The following is a 21016-nucleotide window of genomic DNA, read 5'->3' on the forward strand; positions in this document are numbered from 1 at the left end:
GTGGGGGAGTCGCAAAAGGGCACCCACCGGATCACCAGGTCCTCAGAACGCCCAATCTGAGGTTTTTCCGGGGGACCGCAACACTCTTGCGGTCTCCCCCTGCTTCACAGCGCTGGGGCTCTTTCAGCTGAAAGAGCTCCCGTCTGCCATTACTGGGTGACCAACCGGAAGTCTAATTGTGTCTTGTTTTGAATGTGTTCCATATTTTCACATTTAAATGCTTGCCCAAAAAACCTGATCCTACGCTGAGGTAACCAGATATGGGCCCTGAGGCATCAGGCACAACCTCACAATCTTCCTTCATCTCATTGAACGTCCTCAACATGGCCTTTGAGGTAGTGGTAAGGGGGCTGGCCAATGGCAGAGCTGGCAGAGAACATGTGGGGACCCCAAGGTGAGGAACACGGATCTGTACCATCTGAATTTTCTCTCTGCTCTCCTGGCATCCATGTGGGGCTAAGGGGTCACTTTTTCATATCTAATGGCAGTGGCCTAAAGTCAGCTCATTTTTGGTTAGGATTTTGCCATTTATCAAATCTATTACAGGCCATGCCTTCCTTTTTAGGTCCTCTAGTGGTATTGTCTGGTAGCATGCATTGGCTACATTAGCTGTTGTACTTTTTTATCACTGTAGAATGCAAGAGCATTAGATGTCCATTTATAGCAGCATAGGGGGAGGGATTATAGTATTTGAGAGAATGTATGGTCAACATGCATCCGGGTGGCGCTGTGGGTAAAAGCCTCAGCGCCTAGGGCTTGCCAATCGAAAGGTCGGCGGTTCGAATCCCCGCGGCGGGGTGCACTCCCGTCGTTCGGTCCCAGCGCCTGCCAACCTAGCAGTTTGAAAGCACCCCCGGGTGCAAGTAGATAAATAGGGACCGCTTACAAGCGGGAAGGTAAACGGTGTTTCCGTGTGTGGCTCTGGCTCGCCAGAGCAGCTTCGTCACGCTGGCCACGTGACCCGGAAGTGTCTTCGGACAGCGCTGACCCCTGGCCTCTTGAGTGAGATGGGCGCACAACCCTAGAGTCTGGCAAGACTGGCCTGTACGGGCAGGGGTACCTTTACCTTTACCTTTTATGGTCAACATGATTCTGTCTTCAATGACTTACTATTTGGAAATGTGGTCTTTTCGTACCTTCACTTAAAACAAAACAGTACAGAGAGAGAGAGAATAGCACTGAATGTGTGCGGACAGCTGTAAGCCTCAGCAATACCTTTGGTGCACAAAGCTGAAAATGTTGGAATGGCTTGGTGGTGAAGCTGCTGGGATTGTACAATATTAGAAGCCTTTCCTTCCTCCCCCCCCCCCCTCCAGTTATTTTCACACTTTCCTATATATAATCTGCAATTAGCATAGCGGGACTTGTTGCTTCTTAGTAAATGTGTATCGGGTTGTGTGACACAGATCTGTTGCTTACAATGCTGTAGCGATAGAATAAGATTTCTAATAATGCTTACATATACAGCAGTTCTGCCGCTTTATACTGAAATGCTACTGTTTGGGCTTCTGTAGGTGAGGGGGAAAAGAGATAACAGGTTTTAGATAAAACACCTATAAAAAAAGCAGAAGCTTGAGTTTTATGGACATCATATGTCAGGGCTGCCTCAGGTCCCAGCTCACAAGAGACCAACGCCAAGTCCAGTTTATATACAAAGATGTTTATTGCAGTGTATTGTACGCTCCACAGCCGAGGCGCGCAGCCCCACGTCTGTTACGCTTAGACCGCTGAAGTCCCCTCTGAGTCAGTCCCTCCTCTGCACCACTTTAAGAGGCTTGTGCTGCTCCACCTCTTCCTTTCTTTCCTTTTCCGCAGGGTCTTCCTGCCCCCTGGGGTTTCGCCCCTCCTGGATTCCCCTGACGCGGAATCCCCAGACAGCTCTTCCCCCCTCCTGCGTGCTTTGGGACCTGGCTCCTCCTCCGGGCTCCCTGTTCTTCCGCGCGCCTCCACATTTGAACTTGGCGCGCGTTCGCAACCTCTAACCTTCCTCTTGACAGTTACACTACTCCCTGCACTACTCCCCTCCCTTTCCGGGAGGATGTCTTGCTCCGATCTTCCCTCCTTCTCTGCTTTCGGACCTGCTTCCCCTGTCACACTGGAATCTCCACCCACTTCACTGCGCTCTGGCGGAGAAGCCGGTCCCGACTCCCAGCTCCCACCTTGGGTTCCCCCGCTGGTCCCCTGCTCCTGACGAGTCCCCCCTGTGACTCCCCTTGGCCTGACCACAGGCGCCCCCTTCTGGGAATCCTCCGATTCACTTGAAAGACTCATGGAATCCCTCAAGTCATTGTCATCCTCTTCCTCGCTGTCCTGGGATTCTTCCCCCTCGCTCTCCGTCTCCTCCCTCACCTGTGCCTCTGTCCCTGAACCCCTGACATCCATCCCCCCCTCGAAGCCCCCCCTTCCCCCCTCCCGCCGCTCGGGCGCAGGTTCTGGGAGCTCCGTCGTTGCGGGGGTAGATGCTGGACACAGGTCGTCGACGTCGATCTCCTCTGCTTCCAGTTCAGTGTATGTGTGCTCGAACTCGGGTTCGTCCCCCAACTTGTCCGCTTCCTCCGCTCCCCTTGTTACTTCGGGCGGTGCTGTTTGCCAAGGCACCCTCAGCCACCTCCTGCGCCAGTCCTCTTCTGGTTGATCGTCCCACCAGTAAGAGGGGTCCGTGTCCACCCCCGAGCACGATCCCCTTGGAGGGCTCGATTCTGGCGTCGTCTCCTCTGCGGAGGAGAACCCCCGGAAAGTGCTGGCTGAAAGTGTGGGCGTAAAAAGCCAGTCGTCGAAATACTCGGCTGGCATGGGCCTGTGTGGGAAAAGGGCATGGAACTCGTCTTTGAGAAGAGGTTCCTCCAGAGCGTAGTCCGGCACCCAACTGTTGGCGCTGGCCGGGGTACCTTCTCTGGCGAGAAGATATTCTACTCCCTCTTCCCCCCATCTCGAGTCCAGAATTTCTGTGACCTTGTTGAGTGGCGTGGCCCTCGGTGACTCCCCCCCCCCCTTGGTGACTCTCTGCGTGGGTCTGGTGCCGTCCCTGACTCCTGAAATCTGTGTGGGGCCTTGTAGGGTGTAAGCACCGACCTATGAAAGACCGGGTGCATTCTGGAACCTTCCGGGAGGGTCAACCGAAAAGCTACGGGATTGATCCTGGCCTCAACTTGGTACGGCCCTAGCTGCCTGTGTCCTAGCTTCTTCTTAGCTAACGACTTGGCCGGCACCGCTTGGGCTGCTAACCATACCCAGTCCCCCACCTGGATGTCTTCTCCTGCCCTCCTGTGCCTGTCCGCCTGCACTTTATAGGCTTGTTTAGCTAGCTCCAAGTGCCACCGAAGCTCCTCGTGGACCTCCTGCAGTTCTGCTGCTAAATGGTCAGCTCCCTGCGGCTCCCCCTCCCCCGTCGTCACCAACCCCGGGAAGGTTCTGGGATGTCGCCCATTGTTGGTGAAGAACGGTGTCACCCCCGTTGACGCGTGCTTCGTGTTGTTGTAGGCAAACTCGGCCATCGGCAAGTAGTCCACCCAAGCTGCAGGTCGTTGATTGGCGTAACATCGCAGGTACTGCTGCATGATGGCGTTGACCCTTTCCGCTTGGCCGTTGGTCTGTGGATGTCTTGCCGACGCTAAGTTGATCTTGACGTTCAGGATACCTAGGAGCTTCTGCCAGAAGCTGGAAATGAATTGGCGCCCCCTGTCGGACAGGATGGACTGTGGTAAGCCGTGCACCCTGAACACGTGGTCTATGAACAGTTTGGCGGTCTGTTCCGCTGTCGCCACCTTCGCGCAAGGAATGAAGTGCGCCATCTTGGTGAACAGGTCTACCACCACAAGTACCGCCGTCTTGCCTCGGGAGCTGGGCAGATCAGTAACAAAGTCCAGCGCCACCCGCTCCCACGGCTGTAGTGGTGTCTCCAGCGGTTCCAGTAGTCCCGCTGGCTTCTTGTGCACTGGCTTGGACCTCTGACAGGTGTCACACCTGGCGACGTAATCCGCGACCTCTCCTCGCATTTGGGGCCACCAAAAGTCCCTGGCTACCAAGTCCGCTGTCTTCTCCTTGCCGAAATGACCCGCGCTGGGTGCGTCGTGCAACTGCTGCAGAACCTTCGCACAGAGATCGTCCCCCGGCATGTAGAGGGCACCTTTGCGAGTTAGCAGACCGTCGCGTATCTGGAACTCGTCGTCCCTCGCTGTACCTCTGCGCAGCTCTTCCATCTTGCATTGTGCAAACTGATCCGTTTGCAGCGCGCGACGCACCGTGTCCAGGTCCACGACGGCTGAAGCGCACGCCCACGCCTGCAGTGCGAAAATGTGCTTGGCTGCCACTGTTGCCGCTTCCTCGAGATATTGCGGTTTCCTGGAGAGCGCATCTGCTATGACATTGGTGTCTCCCGGGATGTACTCTATTCGGAAGTCGAAATCCGCGAAGAATTCCGCCCAGCATATGTGCCTCTGGCTCTGGAGCTTCGCCGTGCGCCAATACTCTTGGTTCTTGTGGTCCGTGCGGACCTGCACGGTGTGCTTGGCTCCTATGAGGAAGTGCCGCCACGCTTTGAAAGCCGCGTGAATGGCCAACAACTCCCTGTCCCAGATGGTGTAGTTCTGTTCCGACTTGCTGAGCTTCCGGGAATAGAAAGCACAGGGCCTCCAGTTCCCTTGCGGATCTTCCTGCAAGAGGACGGCCCCCACCGCTCTGTCGGATGCGTCAGTCTCGACCCGCATGGGCCTGCCGGGATTCACGTGTAGCAGCTGTTCCTCGGATGCGAAGAGGCTCTTAAGTTTCCGAAAGGACTGCTCTGCCTGGTCCGTCCAGGTGAACTTCTTCTTTTTGGAACTGAGAGTGTCCGTGATTGCTGCCGTCTCTTTCGCGAAACCCCTGATGAATTTGCGGTAAAAGTTGGCGAAACCGACGAACCTCTGGACCTCCTTCCGATTGCGCGGGCTCTTCCAGTCCAACACCGCGCGGACCTTGGCGCTGTCCATGGCTAGTCCCTTGTCGGATAGCCTGTAGCCCAGGAAATCCACCTCCGTTACGTCGAACTGGCACTTCTCCAGTTTGGCATAGAGTCTGTGTTCCCGTAGTCTCTGCAGGACCTCCTTTACGTCCCTCTCGTGAGCTTCCTGCGATTCCGAGAAGATCAGGATGTCGTTGAGGAAGCATACGCACTTCTTGTAGAGGAGTCCCGCTAGCACGTGGTGCATAAATGCTTAGAAACAGTGGGAGCCATTTTGGAGACCAAAAGGCATAACTCTGTATTCATAGGTGCCCAACGGTGTGAACATGGCCGTCTTCCACTCATCGCCCTCACGCATGCGTATGAGATTGTATGCTCCGCGTAGATCCAACTTGGTGAAGATCTTCCCCTTCCTCACCGTCGCTAGCAGGTCGTCAATCTTGGGCATGGGAAAGGCCTTGGGCTTTGTCATCGAGTTTATGGCCCGATAGTCCACAATGAGTCTCTTTTGGGGCGTGTCCTTCTTCTTCACAAAAAACACAGGACTGCCCCCCACTGCTTTGGATTCCCGGATGAATCCCCGCTTCAAATTGTGCTCTATGAACTCCCTGAGTTCTTGCATCTCATCCTCAGACATGGAATACAACTTTGCAGTCGGCAGCGTCGCCCCTGGTAAAAAGTCAATCGCACAGTTGTAGGGCCGGTGGGGTGGCAACTGGTCAGCTTCCTTTTCGCAGAAGACCTCCAAAAACCCCTTGTACTTGTGGGGCACTGCCTGCACCATGCTGAGGTGTAACTGCCGCCCTTCCTCCTGGCCTGTCTGGATGCAATGTTGTGCGCAGTAAGATGAGCCAAAGGTGAGCTGCCGCTGGTACCACGCTAATGTTGGACTGTGTCTATCCAGCCAGCTCATGCCTAACACTATAGGCGTGTCTGACAGGCGGGTGACGTTGAAGCTGATGACCTCGCGATGATTCCCAATCTGCATCACCATGGGTGGCGTCTGTTGTACAACTTGCCCGCCCAGCAACTTCCTGCCATCGACCGTGACGACGTTCAAAGGCAGCGTGGCTGGTAGAAGCGCTATGCGATGCTGCTTGATGAACTGCACCCCCACGAAGTCCGCGTTGCTACCGGAGTCGATTGTAATGGGGACTTCCAGGGTGAGACCATTAGGCAGCTGGAGCTTTGCATTGAGCTGCACAACTGGCTTGGGTGGTAAGGGGTCTGTCTGCTGCAAAATCGCTGGGGACTGCTTTACTGACTCGCCTGGCTGAGCCCCAGCATTTATGCTTCCAGCCAGGCACTGTCGTTTCCCTGAAACTGCTCTCCGTGAAGCACCTCTTCTGTTACTGTTGCTAATGCTCCAGTGTGCTTCTGGAGCCTCTGGGGACACTCTTTGGCCATGTGCTGCACACTGTCACAGATGTAACACTTCCTTCTCCCTCTAGGAGGCTTCGCCTTGACTGCACCAGACGCTGGGGCTCCGGCCGCTGTCTGAGCCTTAGCACCACCAAGCTCCATCGGTTCCTCCCCCTGCCTCAGCAGAGGCGAGGGATGCGCACGGCCCAGATCCTTGGGAATAAAGGGAGGCGCTTTAGCTGGTGCGCGCACCTGGCGACCCTCTTCACCGTGCCAAGAACGTTCTTCGTGCCACACTCCAACCGTGAGTGCCCTCTGCACGACGTCTGCTAGGGTCTGAGGTCTGTCTCCCCTGGCCAATTCATCCTTTATGGAGCCATGGAGCCCTTCCCAGAACAAATCTCTCACTGCTTTGGAGTCCTTTTCCCAACCCAGTACGTTCAGCAATGCAAAAAAGCGAGAATGGTACTGACACACTGTTGCTTTGCCCTGCCACAATCCATGCATCTCCCGACGCGCCACATCAACGTCCACGGTAGATAGGAAGCAGGCGTCCATGGCTTTGATAAATTCGTCAGAATCTCTGCGGGCAGGACCATCTTCGCGCCACAAATTGCGCAGCCAGGCTCTAGCTTCCCCATGCAAGTGGGACACAATAAAACCCACTTTCTCCTCCTCATCTTTAAAGTCTTTCTGAAGCAAATGCAGCGCATATACGACGTCTGCTCTGAAACTGGGATAGTGCTTCAGGTTCCCATCGAAGGGGGCTACTAAACTGCCCCCCCGCCTTCCGAGTCCGATTCCCTCTGATCTGGACCCCGGGAACCCCTCTTTGCATGCACGTTCCCACCTGGCTTGCAGATCGTGGCATCGCGCCTCCGCTTCTTCACTCTTCTTCTGGGAGACCACTACCGCAGTGGAGAGCTCGGTGACTGCATTTCGGAGGGCTGCTAACTGTTCCTCCGCATTCATGGCTGCCAAACTTCGTGAGCTTTGCAAAAAAAAATTTGCGTTCTTTTTGAGAGGGGACTTACTGTCAGGGCTGCCTCAGGTCCCAGCTCACAAGAGACCAACGCCAAGTCCAGTTTATATACAAAGATGTTTATTGCAGTGTATTGTACGCTCCACAGCCGAGGCGCGCAGCCCCACGTCTGTTACACTTAGACCGCTGAAGTCCCCTCTGAGTCAGTCCCTCCTCTGCACCACTTTAAGAGGCTTGTGCTGCTCCACCTCTTCCTTTCTTTCCTTTTCCGCAGGGTCTTCCTGCCCCCTGGGGTTTCGCCCCTCCTGGATTCCCCTGACGCGGAATCCCCAGACAGCTCTTCCCCCCTCCTGCGTGCTTTGGGACCTGGCTCCTCCTCCGGGCTCCCTGTGCTTCCGCGCGCCTCCACATTTGAACTTGGCGCACGTTCGCAACCTCTAACCTTCCTCTTGACAGTTACACTATTCCCTGCACTACTCCCCTCCCTTTCCGGGAGGATGTCTTGCTCCGATCTTCCCTCCTTCTCTGCTTTCGGACCTGCTTCCCCTGTCACACTGGAATCTCCACCCACTTCACTGCGCTCTGGCGGAGAAGCCGGTCCCGACTCCCAGCTCCCACCTTGGGTTCCCCCGCTGGTCCCCAGCTCCTGACGAGTCCCCCCTGTGACTCCCCTTGGCCTGACCACAGGCGCCCCCTTCTGGGAATCCTCCGATTCACTTGAAAGACTCATGGAATCCCTCAAGTCATTGTCATCCTCTTCCTCACTGTCCTGGGATTCTTCCCCCTCGCTCTCCGTCTCCCCCCTCACCTGTGCCTCTGTCCCTGAACCCCTGACATCATACTTAATATTCAGGTATGTAGCACTTTACAAAATTGTGAACTTCCAAATTATTACCTAAAGTAAGGTGTCCAGTTCCAGGCTGCCATCTGTTCCATTGTGGAAGTGATGGGCACTTACAGCAACCACTGCATGGAAAGTCTGCCCCTGTGGTTTTGAATCATGCTGCATCAACAAAGGAAATGGGTTCTGTAGCTTCCAGCAATCACATCATGTGGGCAAAGGAAGCATAAAGGGAAACACTTCCTTTGCCTGCTCTGTTTGAAATCTAGGCAGCTTGAAGGCCAAGACAAATCTGCTTCCTGTTTGCAGAGGCAATGGGGGGGAGGGGAGGGGAGGAGGACTCCTCTCTTCCTGCCATTTGCAGATGTTGGTGTTTTTGGCAGGTTCGCAGCTGGATTATTTAATTGCTTAGATCTTGTGGAACAGGCACACTCTCCCCACCTGTGGCCTTGCAGGTGATAGTGGGCTGCAGGTTTCCTCACCCCTCACAGCTGGGGCCTCCTCTGTGTCTCCTGCAAGAGGCAGTCTGAGGCAGCTGGCCTTCATTGCCCATTGCCAGTTATATATAGCAATTGTTCAGTGATGCACATCACCTCTTAGACTGGGAATGATGTAATAAATGTGTTAATTAATTTTATTAAAGTGTAAATATTCCTTCTTGTGCAATTGAGCATAAATACTGTGATAAATGCCCTGAGGTGCATGTACTTTTAGAAGAAGAGGGTGTGCATCCTAAAGAGAGAGACATTCATGAATCTCCCTTTTTCAGCACTAAAGCTACTAGTTATGGAGTCTTGTGATAAATGAATTTGTTTTTGTCTTGCATAGTCTGTTATGACACTTCCTGTAATCTCCATGTATACCTTCATGACATATTATGCAATTCTTTGTGTATTGTAAATGTCTGGTGTCAGCAGCTGACTAACCTGTAGCTTTCTTTCTTTCTTTCTTTCTTTCTTTCTTTCTTTCTTTCTTTCTTTCTTTCTTTCTTTCTTTCTTTCTTTCAGAGTAGTAGAGATTGCAGCTTGCCATTCTGCTCACACTTCTGCTGCCAAGACACAGAGTGGCCTGGTATACATGTGGGGTCAGTGCCGGGGGCAATCGGTGGTTCTTCCCCATGTAACCCACTTTTCCTGCACTGATGATGTGTTTGCTTGCTTTTCCACTCCTGCTGTGATGTGGCGTCTACTCTCAGTAGGTGAGAACATGCTCAACTTTTTATTATTAAACACTGAAAACAAGCTTCTAGTTTCGCTGGCTTGGGGTGGGAGGAGGAAGCACTGGGCAAAGTCTGCCAAAGGATGCAAATACCAAAAAGGATTTGAGTCAGGCTTCTAATGGTCAGAAGGCACAGCTTTGCCTGTTTTCATTGCTGTTTTCATTGCTATAGTATTACTATAGAGTGAACTTCATGGCAGGACCAGGGGTGGGCAGGCAGGGATTTGAACTTTGGTTGTTGTCCAGCACGCTAACCTCCAGGCTGCAGTGGCTCTAACATGGCTGCTGTTTATTTTTACAGAGCTTGGAGATGAGGTTTTCCAAACTCTGTCCAGGCTTGATAGTCAAACAATCGCTTCTGGTACCCTGTGAAAAATAGTAAAAATGCCTCACTGCATTCAGAACAAGTATAGCTGGTTGCTCCCTGCACAAATAATGGTGAGGAGGTTATAGGACCAAAGGCATTATTCTCGTATCTCTCTCTCTCAATCCCTTCATGTCCTTTTTAAGAATTTCAGCACTCTTCTCTCCACCCTGGGAGTGTACCATACATAAAGAACAGAGTCTCCTTCACCTCCAAAATCTAGTTCTGTTTCCCAAACTCTCAACCACTGGCACTTACAAAATGCTTTCCTCTCTTCCTATAGGCAGGATCTTGGTTCTTTGCACCTGCCCTGGCACAACATCATCTGTACGAGAGCAGAGTCCAACACCTGAGCTAACAAGGCTAGGGAATACCATCTCCACAAAAAGTCCCCCCAGTGACTTTCTGTCAACTGCGCCACCACAGTTTCCCCCAAATGAATTTCTCTCAGTCTCTTGGTTAACATCTCTCTGTGTTGTCCACCCGAGACTTCCAATAGCAAGATTTAGCAGAGTCTCCAGCTTTAGGTCCCTTAAGGGTGAGCTGCCCATGGGAGGCAATCATGTAGTGTAGCTGTGATTGGACGGCAGTGGTCCTTAATTGAGCAAAAGGAAGGAGCAAAGATCACGCTATTTAGCATGGAAAATGTAATTGTGGGTTTTTAAAAAATTCTTAAAAGTGCATCATGTCCATATGCAAAGTACACAAGCCACACAGTTTCAGCCGAAAGAAGACCTCAGAGGGACTGACCTCTTGTTGCAATGTGAGATCTTTTGGCTAGATGTTCAAAACAGCCTCAGCCCCATCTCTGATTTGCAATATTAATACTACAGAACTGTGGTAAGCAGTTCTTAGCAATAACACACACCTGCCACCTGCAGTATTGGCATTTGCAGTGCATTTTTAAAAAAATGCTTAAAACTTAAACTTAGATAATCCTTTATGTGGGAAAATACAACTTGAAGTATTAACTATTCTCTTTTTTGTTCTAGGCAGGCCCACTGATGCTCAGTTACAGCTATGCTAATGAACATCCTGGATTTCTTTCCATTTTCAATGGGCAGCTTTCACTTATTTCTGTGGGAGGGGAAAATAGCATCAAAGGAACCCAAACGTTCAGCCTCCAGACCATTGGATTGTCACTCTTGGCTTTTCCTGTGGATAGTGCAAAATACCCATGTTGCCTTTCATGCGGTGTGGGGTGAGAGAGGTCAGCTGCAATGCCTTTTAGCAGAGGGCGCTTGCTGGGAGAAGTGATCAGGATTGGGGGAAAGGGATGGAGCAGGATTCTGTTCAAGGTCTGGTCACACCTGGCCCCATTCCAGCCACACATTTGGACTGTTGGCTTGTCAAGATTCTCTGTTTTTAATTTAAAAGAAAAAGCAAGTCTCCAGCTATTTTAGAATTGTAAATAAGAGGCAAAATATTTGCATTTGACCCAAAACAAGAACTTGCTCTTGTCTTTCATTACTCCTAACTAATGAAGGAAGTGAAATAAAACCTTTAGTGACATGCCCACTGTCTGGAGAAAGGACTTTTGGTTCATTTTAAAGCTCTTAGTTGCTCTTCCTGTGGTAGAAACATCCATAGAGAACAATGGAAAGAGCTAGAATTTTAGTGTCGCTCTGATTGGGAGAACGAGTGACAAGAGAGAGCAGCCAAGGCAGGAGCTCCGGATCCCTCCCTCAAGTTTAACTTCAGACAAAAAATGTGACTTCTCATTTGTAAAAGTACCCTGACAATGAAAATGTGAATGCAGGCCGTGATTCTTATCTCCATATTGGGTTTTTTGGCAGGCGATGCTGGGAGGCTTTAGCTGAGAGACTTTAATGAGTTCTGCTCATTGCTGGAATGGGAAGCTGAGAGAATACTGTTGTGTTTTCATTCTCCTGGCCAGGCATAGGCAAACTCCGGCCCTCCAGATGTTTGGGACTACAATTCCCATCACCCCTAGCTAACAGGACCTGTGGTCAGGGATGATGGGAATTGTAGTCCCAAACATCTGGAGGGCCGGAGTTTGCCTATGCCTGCTCCTGGCTTTGGATTTTATTTATTTTTTAAAAGAGGGGCATGTATTTGGGTGAGGTGCTGTGAAGTTAACTGCAACAGCAGCACTTGGGAGAATGGGATGTCTCTTGCAAGTGGCTTTCAGCAGTTTTAAAAACCAACAGCCCCAAGGGAAAATGTTAAGCATGCTCCAACAAATTCATGTCCCCAGGAGTGCATTTTCCTTTTTCTTAAAAAGAAGAAGTAGATTGTGTCTCAGGGCTGTTATGCAGCAATATTTTGACACACTCTTTTAAGTTGTTACTAAGTTGCTATTGCAGCCGCCACCCTCACCCAGTAAAGCAAGCAGCAGTGGAAATGAAAAGGCTCAGGAGAATTAATGCGGTTTTAAAATGACAGAGTGGGAGACTAGTGACACAACAGCAGAGGCTGGTAACTTCATTTGCCTCCTGCTCATTTTGAGCAAATGCTGGCCTGGTTTTTAAAAAAAGAGCACATGAACAACAGAACATATTTTTCCTTGATAGAGATTGCCCCCAATTATGACAGCCAGAATTTAGGCTAATCACAGTGACAATTCTGTGGATTCCTACTTAATGAACTTGTGGAAAACTATCCCCTCTCCTTTTAACATGTATTTGCATCTTTAATTAAGACTGAAGCTGCTTTGTGGGGGAAAGGCAACCAAAATGCAGTGCTTCATAAGAAACTGCAGGACAGATGCAGATTATGGTTAGCTCTGTGTGTATGTTGCTTCTCAAACCAGCAGTGAAAGCACCTTGGATGCAGACTGTGTACGGAGCCTTAATATTGCTTTCAGTATAATGATGTTTAATCTTTGCAGAGCATGAGGACTTCTTAACAGTGACAGAGTCCCTGAAGAGAGAATTTGATAGCCCTGAAACCTCGGATCTAAAATTTAGAGTAGATGGAAAATTCATTTATGTACATAAAGCTGTCTTGAAAATCAGGTAATACTTGTGTCTAATGTCCTGTGGCCGGGTGCTAATGCTATGTCCAAAGTGTCTAATAAACTTGATTGTTCATCTTTGTTTCTTTAATCAACCAGACCTTTCCCACTCCTTTTATTTTAATTTGTTTTATTCTCATGCCAGGTTCACCCACTCCACCAGTCTCCCACTTCCTATTGCAGATCTTGGTGCAGTATATGCTTTCAACAACATTAAATAATGTTTCATAGAAATTAGATAAAAATAAAATGCAATTGAGTAGGGTACAAAACAAAAACCCACTTTTGCAAATGTAAGTGCTTTTTGGGGGCACAATGGCACCATTGGCTACAACCCACTCTCATGATGAGTATGTCCCAATTCTAACTGGGGGCAGGGGAGGAGTACAGAATATTGTGATGCATTCTTAGGTGGTACTTTCCCATGTTCCTAATGTATTCTGCAGAATCTGGAATGTAGTTTTTTCCTCCCCCCCCCCCAACAGATGTGAGCATTTCCGTACTATGTTCCAGTCCTATTGGAATGAAGACATGAAGGAGGTGATAGAAATTGACCAGTTTTCCTACCCGGTATACCGTGCTTTTCTGGAGTATCTCTACACAGACAGCGTTGATCTGCCACCTGAAGACGCGATAGGTAGCACTTGGGGACGGGGGCTAAATTGTGCAGAGAAATTGTGGAGAGCTGACTTGGTTTCAAGAAAGGGAAGGGAAGAAGAAATAGACATGGAGGCACATCCCCAGTGGCAGTTAAACGAGACAATTCAGCCACTGCACCTTTGCCTGCCAGGGGTGGGGTTTGGAAGAGCAAGAGCTCTTGAGGCCTCTGTTGTCTTATGGACCCTGTCAGCCGACAGTGCTGGTCTGGGGTGAACTGAGCTGATGGAAGTAGAGCACCTTGCTTCAAAAAAATGGATCTGGGCTCTGAGCACTATTGTTTCAAATTGGTGCTAAAAATGAAAATTCATTTGGAGAGTTTTTACTTCAAAAAGAGCAGCTTGCAGTTATAGTATCATTAATTTGCTGTATTTATTTGCCAATACACGGGTGGTTCCTTCTAGGCCAATGGAAGCTAGTTTTAAGGGGTGGGGGCCTTTAAAAAACTGGATTCTATCTTGAGGAAACAGAGCAGAGGGGAGGAAATCTAGGTGCTAGAAATGAGCAGTGTTTTCCCCCGGCCGTACTCAATGGTACACAGTGTGAGAGAAATCGGGGGGGGGGGGATCATGCGGCACCCCCCCCCCCCGAAAAAAGCACTGGAAATGAGTTTTTTTCCCTTGGCATGTTTCAAGAGAAGAAATCCTTTCTTGAGCTCATGTTTCCAGCAGTGATTCTCAAATTCAAAGGACAGTTGACACAAATGCAGTGGACTCCACAGGAGACGCTGTAGTGTTGCTTGTATTCAATAACTGTTGTGGGAAATGTCCCTCTGAGGAAGGATCTCCCCCATCCTTGAGCATGGAATAACTCTTGCATTTCATCTTTACTGCCTGCTGATTCCCGCCCCCTTTTTCCTGGCCTTCCAATGCTGCTATCCCAGTTTTGTGGTTGGTTTCCTATCCAGTGGGGTGAGGATGATGTATTTACCTCTTACCATTATTTTATGATTCAGCTTCCTATGTCCTATGCTGAGTGTACAGAGAAATGCTGCACTGGAGCTGTTAAGAACAGAAAAAAATAACATTTTAATGTGGCATTTTGATTTTAGGGCTTCTGGATTTGGCTACATCATATTGCGAAAACAGACTGAAAAAACTCTGTCAGCATCTTATCAAAAGAGGGATCACTGTGGAGAACGCTTTCTCCTTGCTCTCTGCAGCTGTTCGCTACGATGCAGAGGTAAACTATTAGAGCCACCAGTGCGCAAAGTAACTCTTATTTTTTCCTTATGGACAAAATAAAACCAAAGCACTCTGTATTTCTACAATCAGAGAAATGTGATACTTAAGATGTACTAGGTGCAGAACTAAATTTTGGTGGAGAAATTAACATTTCTGTATGCAGAGATTTAATCTAGTTTATTGGCTGAGGCACAGTCTAGCAAGCATTCCTCCCAGCTCCTGCGAACCATTTTCTGGGTATCTCACACAGAGCAAGCATTGGGTGCTGTCACACTTCACTCTTGGGTGCTGCGCCAACTGTTTGTCAGCTGCTAAATTTCATGCAGCCAGTCAGTCGGGTGTTTTAATTAGCATTGCCCTATATGCCCATAGCTAGTTCAGGTGCCGAGTCTTGGTGATGCCTGTGCCGTGGAAGTGGGGCCTCAGAGGAACGAGTGTGGGCCTGCTCAGTCTGTGTGGCAGGTGCCAACTGTCGATGGGCACTTTCAGGGTTCCTCTTTTCCATTTTTAAACTAGGCAGCTCTTCCCATTGAGGACGGCAGCTGTACCAAGCCAGTCTGAGGGAAAAGTAGATTCCCCAGCAGTGCCATGTAGACCACCCTCAGGGAGATTCTCCTTCACACCCTCTGCTTGGAGGCCTTTTTGGCTTTGGTGTGGGCATGTGTTTGCTGGGCTATGATCTGATGCAAACTAAACGGAGAGGGGACAGGAACACAAGGCTTGATGGAAGCAAGAGAGATAAGAATGGTTGTTCATAGCTGTTGGGTGGGAGTGAGGAAAAAGCAGGACCGAGCTTCAAATGAGGGGTCTCTAGCTGTCCATATTAGATGGTTAAGGGATGTGGAGCATTTCCTAAAAGAGAAATGCAGGGACTCTGCCTTCTGGAGAGCAGTGCCACTTGTCCTGTTAGCCTTTCTCCTTTGTTCCACTTGCTGGGTGCAAAAGCTCAGAGGCTCTTAGTATATTTCTGGTAGGTTGGCTAGAAGCCCAGCCACAACTTGCATAACTCCTGTTATATTTCTGTCAATCAGATCAAATTACTTTATTTTAAATTTTACTGCTTCCCTTCACCCAAAGATTTCAGGGCAGTCTACACAATACACAATAAAAACAGGAACAAAGGGAACAAACCAATAACCCCTCCCCCAACACATTTAAAACAAAACAACACAACACCCCCCCAACACACATTAAAAGGTGTCTAGAATGTCAATCAGCCCAAGACTTGGTTGAAGAGGAACATTTTCATCTGGCCCCAAAAGGTGCATAACGAAGGCACCAACTAAATCTCCCTGAGGGAAGTATTCCACAAAGAGGGAGCACTGCCCAAAAGGCCTGTTCTCGTGTTGCCATATTCCAGACCTCTCGTGGAGGAGGCACATGAAGAAGGCCTCCGAGGACGATCTCAGGGTCCAGGCCAGTTCATAGGGGGAGAGGCAGGCCTTGAGGTATTGTGGTCCTGAGCTGTTTAAGGCTTTATAGATCAAAGGCAGCATTTTGAATTGGGCCCAGAAACTAATTGGTGGCCAGTGTAGTTGGACCAGGATCAGTGTCATATGCTCAAACTGTTTTGTCCAGGTGAGCAACCTGGCTGCCAAATTTTGTATAATTTTTAAAATTAATTTTAATTACAATAATTCAGTAGTAGCCACATTAACACAGCAAGGTCTGGCCATTGCCCCGGGCAGGTCTCCAACTGATCTTACCCTCCAGCATTCCACTGCTAACAATCTGGCATCCCGCCAGGGCCATGGTAGATCTTCAAAGGCCATAGCCCTAATTGCGATTCAGTGGAAGATCAATGCTCTAAATCATATCAATACTATCACGCAGTTCTATTTTTGTAGTAATCCATAAATATTATCTTATTCTCGTTAATTCGTTTTGCTTTTTATCAATCCACTAGCACTCAAGGGGAGGTTTGCCAAATCAATAATGCAGCAAAGATGATATATAAAGAAAGCGTAAAGGCTTGCTTCCGCCAACATACCAGTGTTCGCTACGTAGAAAATCATCTCTCCAGATCAAAATGTTGCCGCTCAGTTGCTGATTCATTTAGCAGATTATCTTGTCCAATTAGTCCAGTACATGCCTGTAAATTAGATCCAGTTTCTTTCAAGTAAACAGAAGAACCCCTGCCCATAAGGGCTGTATCAGGAGGCTACCAATAAGCGAATTGCTTTGCACTCAGCGCCTCCTGCCTCCCGTCATCCATGGTGGACGAGAGCCAGGTATCAGACAATCTGCAATTGGAGCTCGCCTCCCCCCTTGGGTGGGTTTTTTGTTTTGTTTTTTTGCAGGGACGATTACCCTCATTTGTCCTTGTTTATGATCCACTACCGATCTCAGCTAATGTGGGATCTCAGCTAATGTGCAGGCCTCCATTTGACCTGCCTGCCAAATTTTGCACCAGCTGAAGTTTCCAAACCATCTTCAGAGGCAGCCCTACATATAAAGCGTTGCAGTAATTGAACCTAGAGGTAACCAGAGCATAGACAACATAAGTGGGTCTCTCCCTGTCCAGATAGGGGCACTGCTGGGCCACCAGATGAAGCTGATGGAAGGCACTCTGTGCCACGGAGGCCACCTGAGCCTCAAGGATTCAGGAGGACCCCCAAGCTATGAACCTGCTCCTTCAGACAAAGTGTAACCCCCATCAAGAGCAGAGCACTTCCCATCCATCTGTTCTACGGACCCACCCCCCCACCCACTAACAGTGTCTCAAGTCTTAGATGGCTGGAGCTAAGTTTGTTGGCTCTCATCCAGCACTTCCACTGCTTCACCTGCAGATGTAAAAGAGAAGCATATTGCTGACAATGATCTCCAAACCTCTGGATGACCCCACTCAGCTGTTTCATGTAGATGTTAAACATCATAGGGGATAAGCTCCTGATTAACCCTACATTGAAGGCTCCATGGGGTCAAAGATCCCTCCCCAAGCCTTGTGCTCACAGGGCTGTGGGGAGCCAGGATCTTATTGGCACATGAGGAATTGTGTTGAAGTTCATAAATTTGGGAAACAAGTAATTACAGAAATCATTACAGTTAAAGGGGGAAATGTGATCCTAGACACTATGTATATGTACACTATGTATTTGGTCTGTTTTTGGGAAAGGTAATATGGATCTTCTATGTGAACAGTTAATTGTGTATCTTCCAGTAGGCACTTGATTTGTCCTTGCTCTGGGCTGAAAAAGCGTGCCATGATGCACCAATGCACCCTAGATAACTGGTGCAAGAAAGTTATTCTTATTGCTGTCAAAGAGAAATTGACATGTAATGTTCAAGTCAGCAGAGGTCATTCTGATTCTTATTTCATTTATTTCTTATTTTAGGGCTATTTATCAAATATATGGCACTGAGTTCACAAGGATAGCAAATCCCTTTGAAATACTTTATTTGGTGGTGCCTATAAGCAAGACCTTTTTATTTTTTCTATTTCTTTCATAGTACAAAAGTAAGGTAAAAAGGTGAAGGACCCCTGCCAGTTAAGTCCAGTCGTGGCCGACTCTGGGGTTGCGGCGCTCATCTCACTTTACTGGCCGAGGGAGCCGGCATACAGCTTCTGGGTCATGTGGCCAGCATGACTAAGCCACTTCTGGCGAACCAGAGCAGCACATGGAAATGCCATTTACCTTCCTGCCGGAGCGGTACCTATTTATCTACTTGCACTTTGACGTGCTTTTGAACTGCTAGGTTGGCAGGAGCAGGGACCAAGCAATGGGAGCTCACCCCGTCACGGGGATTCGAACCGCCGACCTTTCCATCGGCAAGCCCTAGGCACTGAGGCTTTTACCCACAGTGCCCCCTGCGTCCCTAGTACAAAAGTACCCATTTGTAATTCTATAATTGCATCCCTTTTACTCCTGATTTTTTATTTTTCTTTTGATTTTATCATTAAAAGAAAAATCGTTAGGGATTGTTATGTAGACAAACTGGCACTGTCCATATACAGGAGTGAGGCACTCACAGGCTCCTTTAGGAAACAACTAGTTGTTGGTGGGGAGGGGAGGGGAGGGGAGGGGAGGGGAGGATGGACTTCAAAAACAGCTGAAAACACTTTATTATTTCAGTGGGCCCAATCTGAGAAAAACCTAGTTGAAAATCATGGGCTGTTGGAAAGGGGGGGGGGGCATGGAGAGAGAATTGAATGGCGTCTCTCAGAAGAGGGCTATGCCGGCCACCTTGAGTAGAAACCACAATTCAACATTTTGTTGCAATCACTTGCATTCTCTGTATAACAGGGGATGTTAATGCAACCTACCATTCTTTGAGATGTTTCTATATACCTGGGCCAGTTTATGAGTTTAACAATCTATGAGAGATTTTCTATGTAGTAAATCTTTCTCTGTGTTTAAAGGGAACTACAAGTTTTAAAATTCTGTCAGTTTTGTAGACAAATCAGTCTTGCTTGAGGGAGCCAGCATGGTGTAGTGGTTAAGAGCGGTAGACTCCTAATCTGGGGAACCGGGTTCGCGTCTCTGCTCCTCCACATGCAGCTGCTGGGTGACCTTGGGCCAGTCACACTTCTTTGAAGTCTCTCAGCCCCACTCACCTCACAGAGTGTTTGTTGTGGGGGAGGAAGGGAAAGGAGAATGTGAGCCACTTTGAGACTCTTTTGGGTAGTGATAAAGCGGGATATCCCTGATATTTGATATCAGGGATATCAAATCTAGACTCCTCCTCCTCCTCCTCTTCCTCTTCTTCTTCTTTATGAAACATACTGCTAATCTGAAGACTTGGATGTCCAATGTGTGCTGGGGGCTGTGAATGAATCCTAACCCCCAGATTCCTAGCTTTGGTTTTTAAGAGAGTACATTTCTAACATTTGTAGAACCTGATTTGAAGCAATATCCTTGTTGTTTTATGAGAAACACCTTTCAGTGTTTTTAGCAAACACAACATTCATAATAATGAGTAATCTTTGGGGAAGCAAATCTAGGCCAGAGTGAAACACCCGCTATCTAGACTCTTGGTTTGATTTTAAGCCTTTTCTGCTGTGTTGTCCATAAAGCTAGATATGTGGGGGGAGGGGTTGTGCTGTGGTCTAAACTACTGAGGCTCTTGGATTTCCTGATCAGAAAGTCGGTGGTTCAAATCCCCGCAAGGGGGTGATCTCCCATTGCTCTGTCCCTGCTCCTGCCAACCTAGGAGTTCGAAAGCACACCAGCGCAAGTAGATCAATAGGTACAGCTGCGGTGGGAAGGTAAACGGTATTTCCATGTGTTCTGGTTTCCGTCACTGTGTCCTGTTGCACCAGAAGAGGTTTAGTCATGCTGGCCACATAACCCGGAAAGCTGTCTGTGGACAAATGCCGGCTCCCTTAGCCTGAAAGCGAGATGAGCGCTGCACCCCATAGTCGCCTTTGACTGGACGGTTAAGTCCAGGGGTCCTTTACCTTTTTTACCATAAAGCAAGGTGATTAACTGATAAAACTGATCAAACATAGTTGGAATGGAGTTTTATACTTTTTGAGGTTTAGCAACAATCAGAAAATGTAGGAAGCAATTTCACCTTAACTGTTGTTTCTTTTGAACCAAAGGAACCTAAACTTAAATCTAAATTTTCAAGTTCAGTTCTTGATTAATGGGAATGTTAGAAATTTAAACATTTAATTGACGTGAAGCTGAATGGAGTTTGACCAGTTTGACCTGGTTCCAAGTTGTATCCTCAAGTGCCACGATGCCCATGGCAGGGCTCCCCTCCCAGGATGTCTGCAGTCTCTGGCCACAAAGAGATTGCTGTAGGGCTTCCCCTGAAGGGGCACCTCACTCTATCAGTGTGGAAATGGAGTCATTGACTCCTCTTCTTCCATGGGCAAGCCTCACGGAAACCACAGCAGTTGCAAATTAACAAAAGTGCACAGCTGTGCTTCACTGTTGCCCAAGTATGATTGTCACCCCCAACTGTAAGCTGAATGGGCAGGATTCATTGAACTAGCCCTGTGCAAGGGCTTCTGCCTGCACAAGGAGGCCTCCTGAGAATTGTGTGATGGTGGGGCTTTGGGGGAACCCTCATAACGGGGCAAGTGGCCAAGCCTGCACAGGCAGAAGGATTGGAAGAGTGCAATGACTTCTGCCGGTGCAGAATTATATTTAAACAATGGCAAGTGACCCAAGTTCAAAATTCATTCTTCCTTTATTAATTTGTAGGCTCAAGTATCAGATTGGGGAATGCAATCAGTGTTTCATAGTTCTATTCACAGCATATGATGAGCTTGCTGTTCAGTTTGAACTATTAGCAAGTCTCTCTTCCTAAAACTTTCAGATGCATCAAAATACTCTTCTGATGCTTCAGCTGCAACTGGATAGGTTTTTAAAATGTTAATTGAAGTGCCCCCCATCCCCAACACAGTTAGCTCTGCCTTAAACAATACAGCTTCTCTTGGAGGTAAGGGGCATGGAGTGAGAGTTTCTTCATTTAGCCTGATACTTCAAAGGTAGAGACAATTGGGTATGGCACTGAGCAATAACACAGCTAAATATTTTCTTT

General features: G+C 48.7%; 1 protein-coding gene and 1 long non-coding RNA gene across 8 annotated transcripts in view; both read left to right on the plus strand.

Moving 5' to 3' along the window:
- RCBTB1 (RCC1 and BTB domain containing protein 1) overlaps nt 1–21016 on the plus strand; it is a 44457-nt gene that overhangs the window by 21048 nt on the left and 2393 nt on the right. For 4 of the 7 annotated variants that reach the window (XM_028721793.2, XM_077926634.1, XM_028721794.2 and 1 more), the window contains 4 exons: nt 9132–9322; nt 12558–12684; nt 13169–13320; nt 14392–14522. In XM_028721793.2, the coding sequence (XP_028577626.1) occupies nt 9132–9322; nt 12558–12684; nt 13169–13320; nt 14392–14522 (601 nt within the window). Of the gene's footprint in view, nt 1–6014; nt 6103–9131; nt 9323–10698; nt 12779–13168; nt 13321–14391; nt 14523–21016 lie in introns of those variants that run through there. The other 3 variants (XM_028721799.2, XM_028721796.2, XM_028721798.2) reach the window with 3 other exon arrangements.
- On the plus strand, nt 14529–17218 carry LOC144327351 (uncharacterized). The gene is made up of 2 exons (XR_013392439.1): nt 14529–15825; nt 17003–17218. It is a non-coding gene; the product is annotated as an uncharacterized LOC144327351 (long non-coding RNA).

Source organism: Podarcis muralis, chromosome 3 (genome assembly GCF_964188315.1).
Source record: "Podarcis muralis chromosome 3, rPodMur119.hap1.1, whole genome shotgun sequence".
In the NCBI taxonomy this organism is placed as follows: Eukaryota; Metazoa; Chordata; class Lepidosauria; order Squamata; family Lacertidae; genus Podarcis; species Podarcis muralis.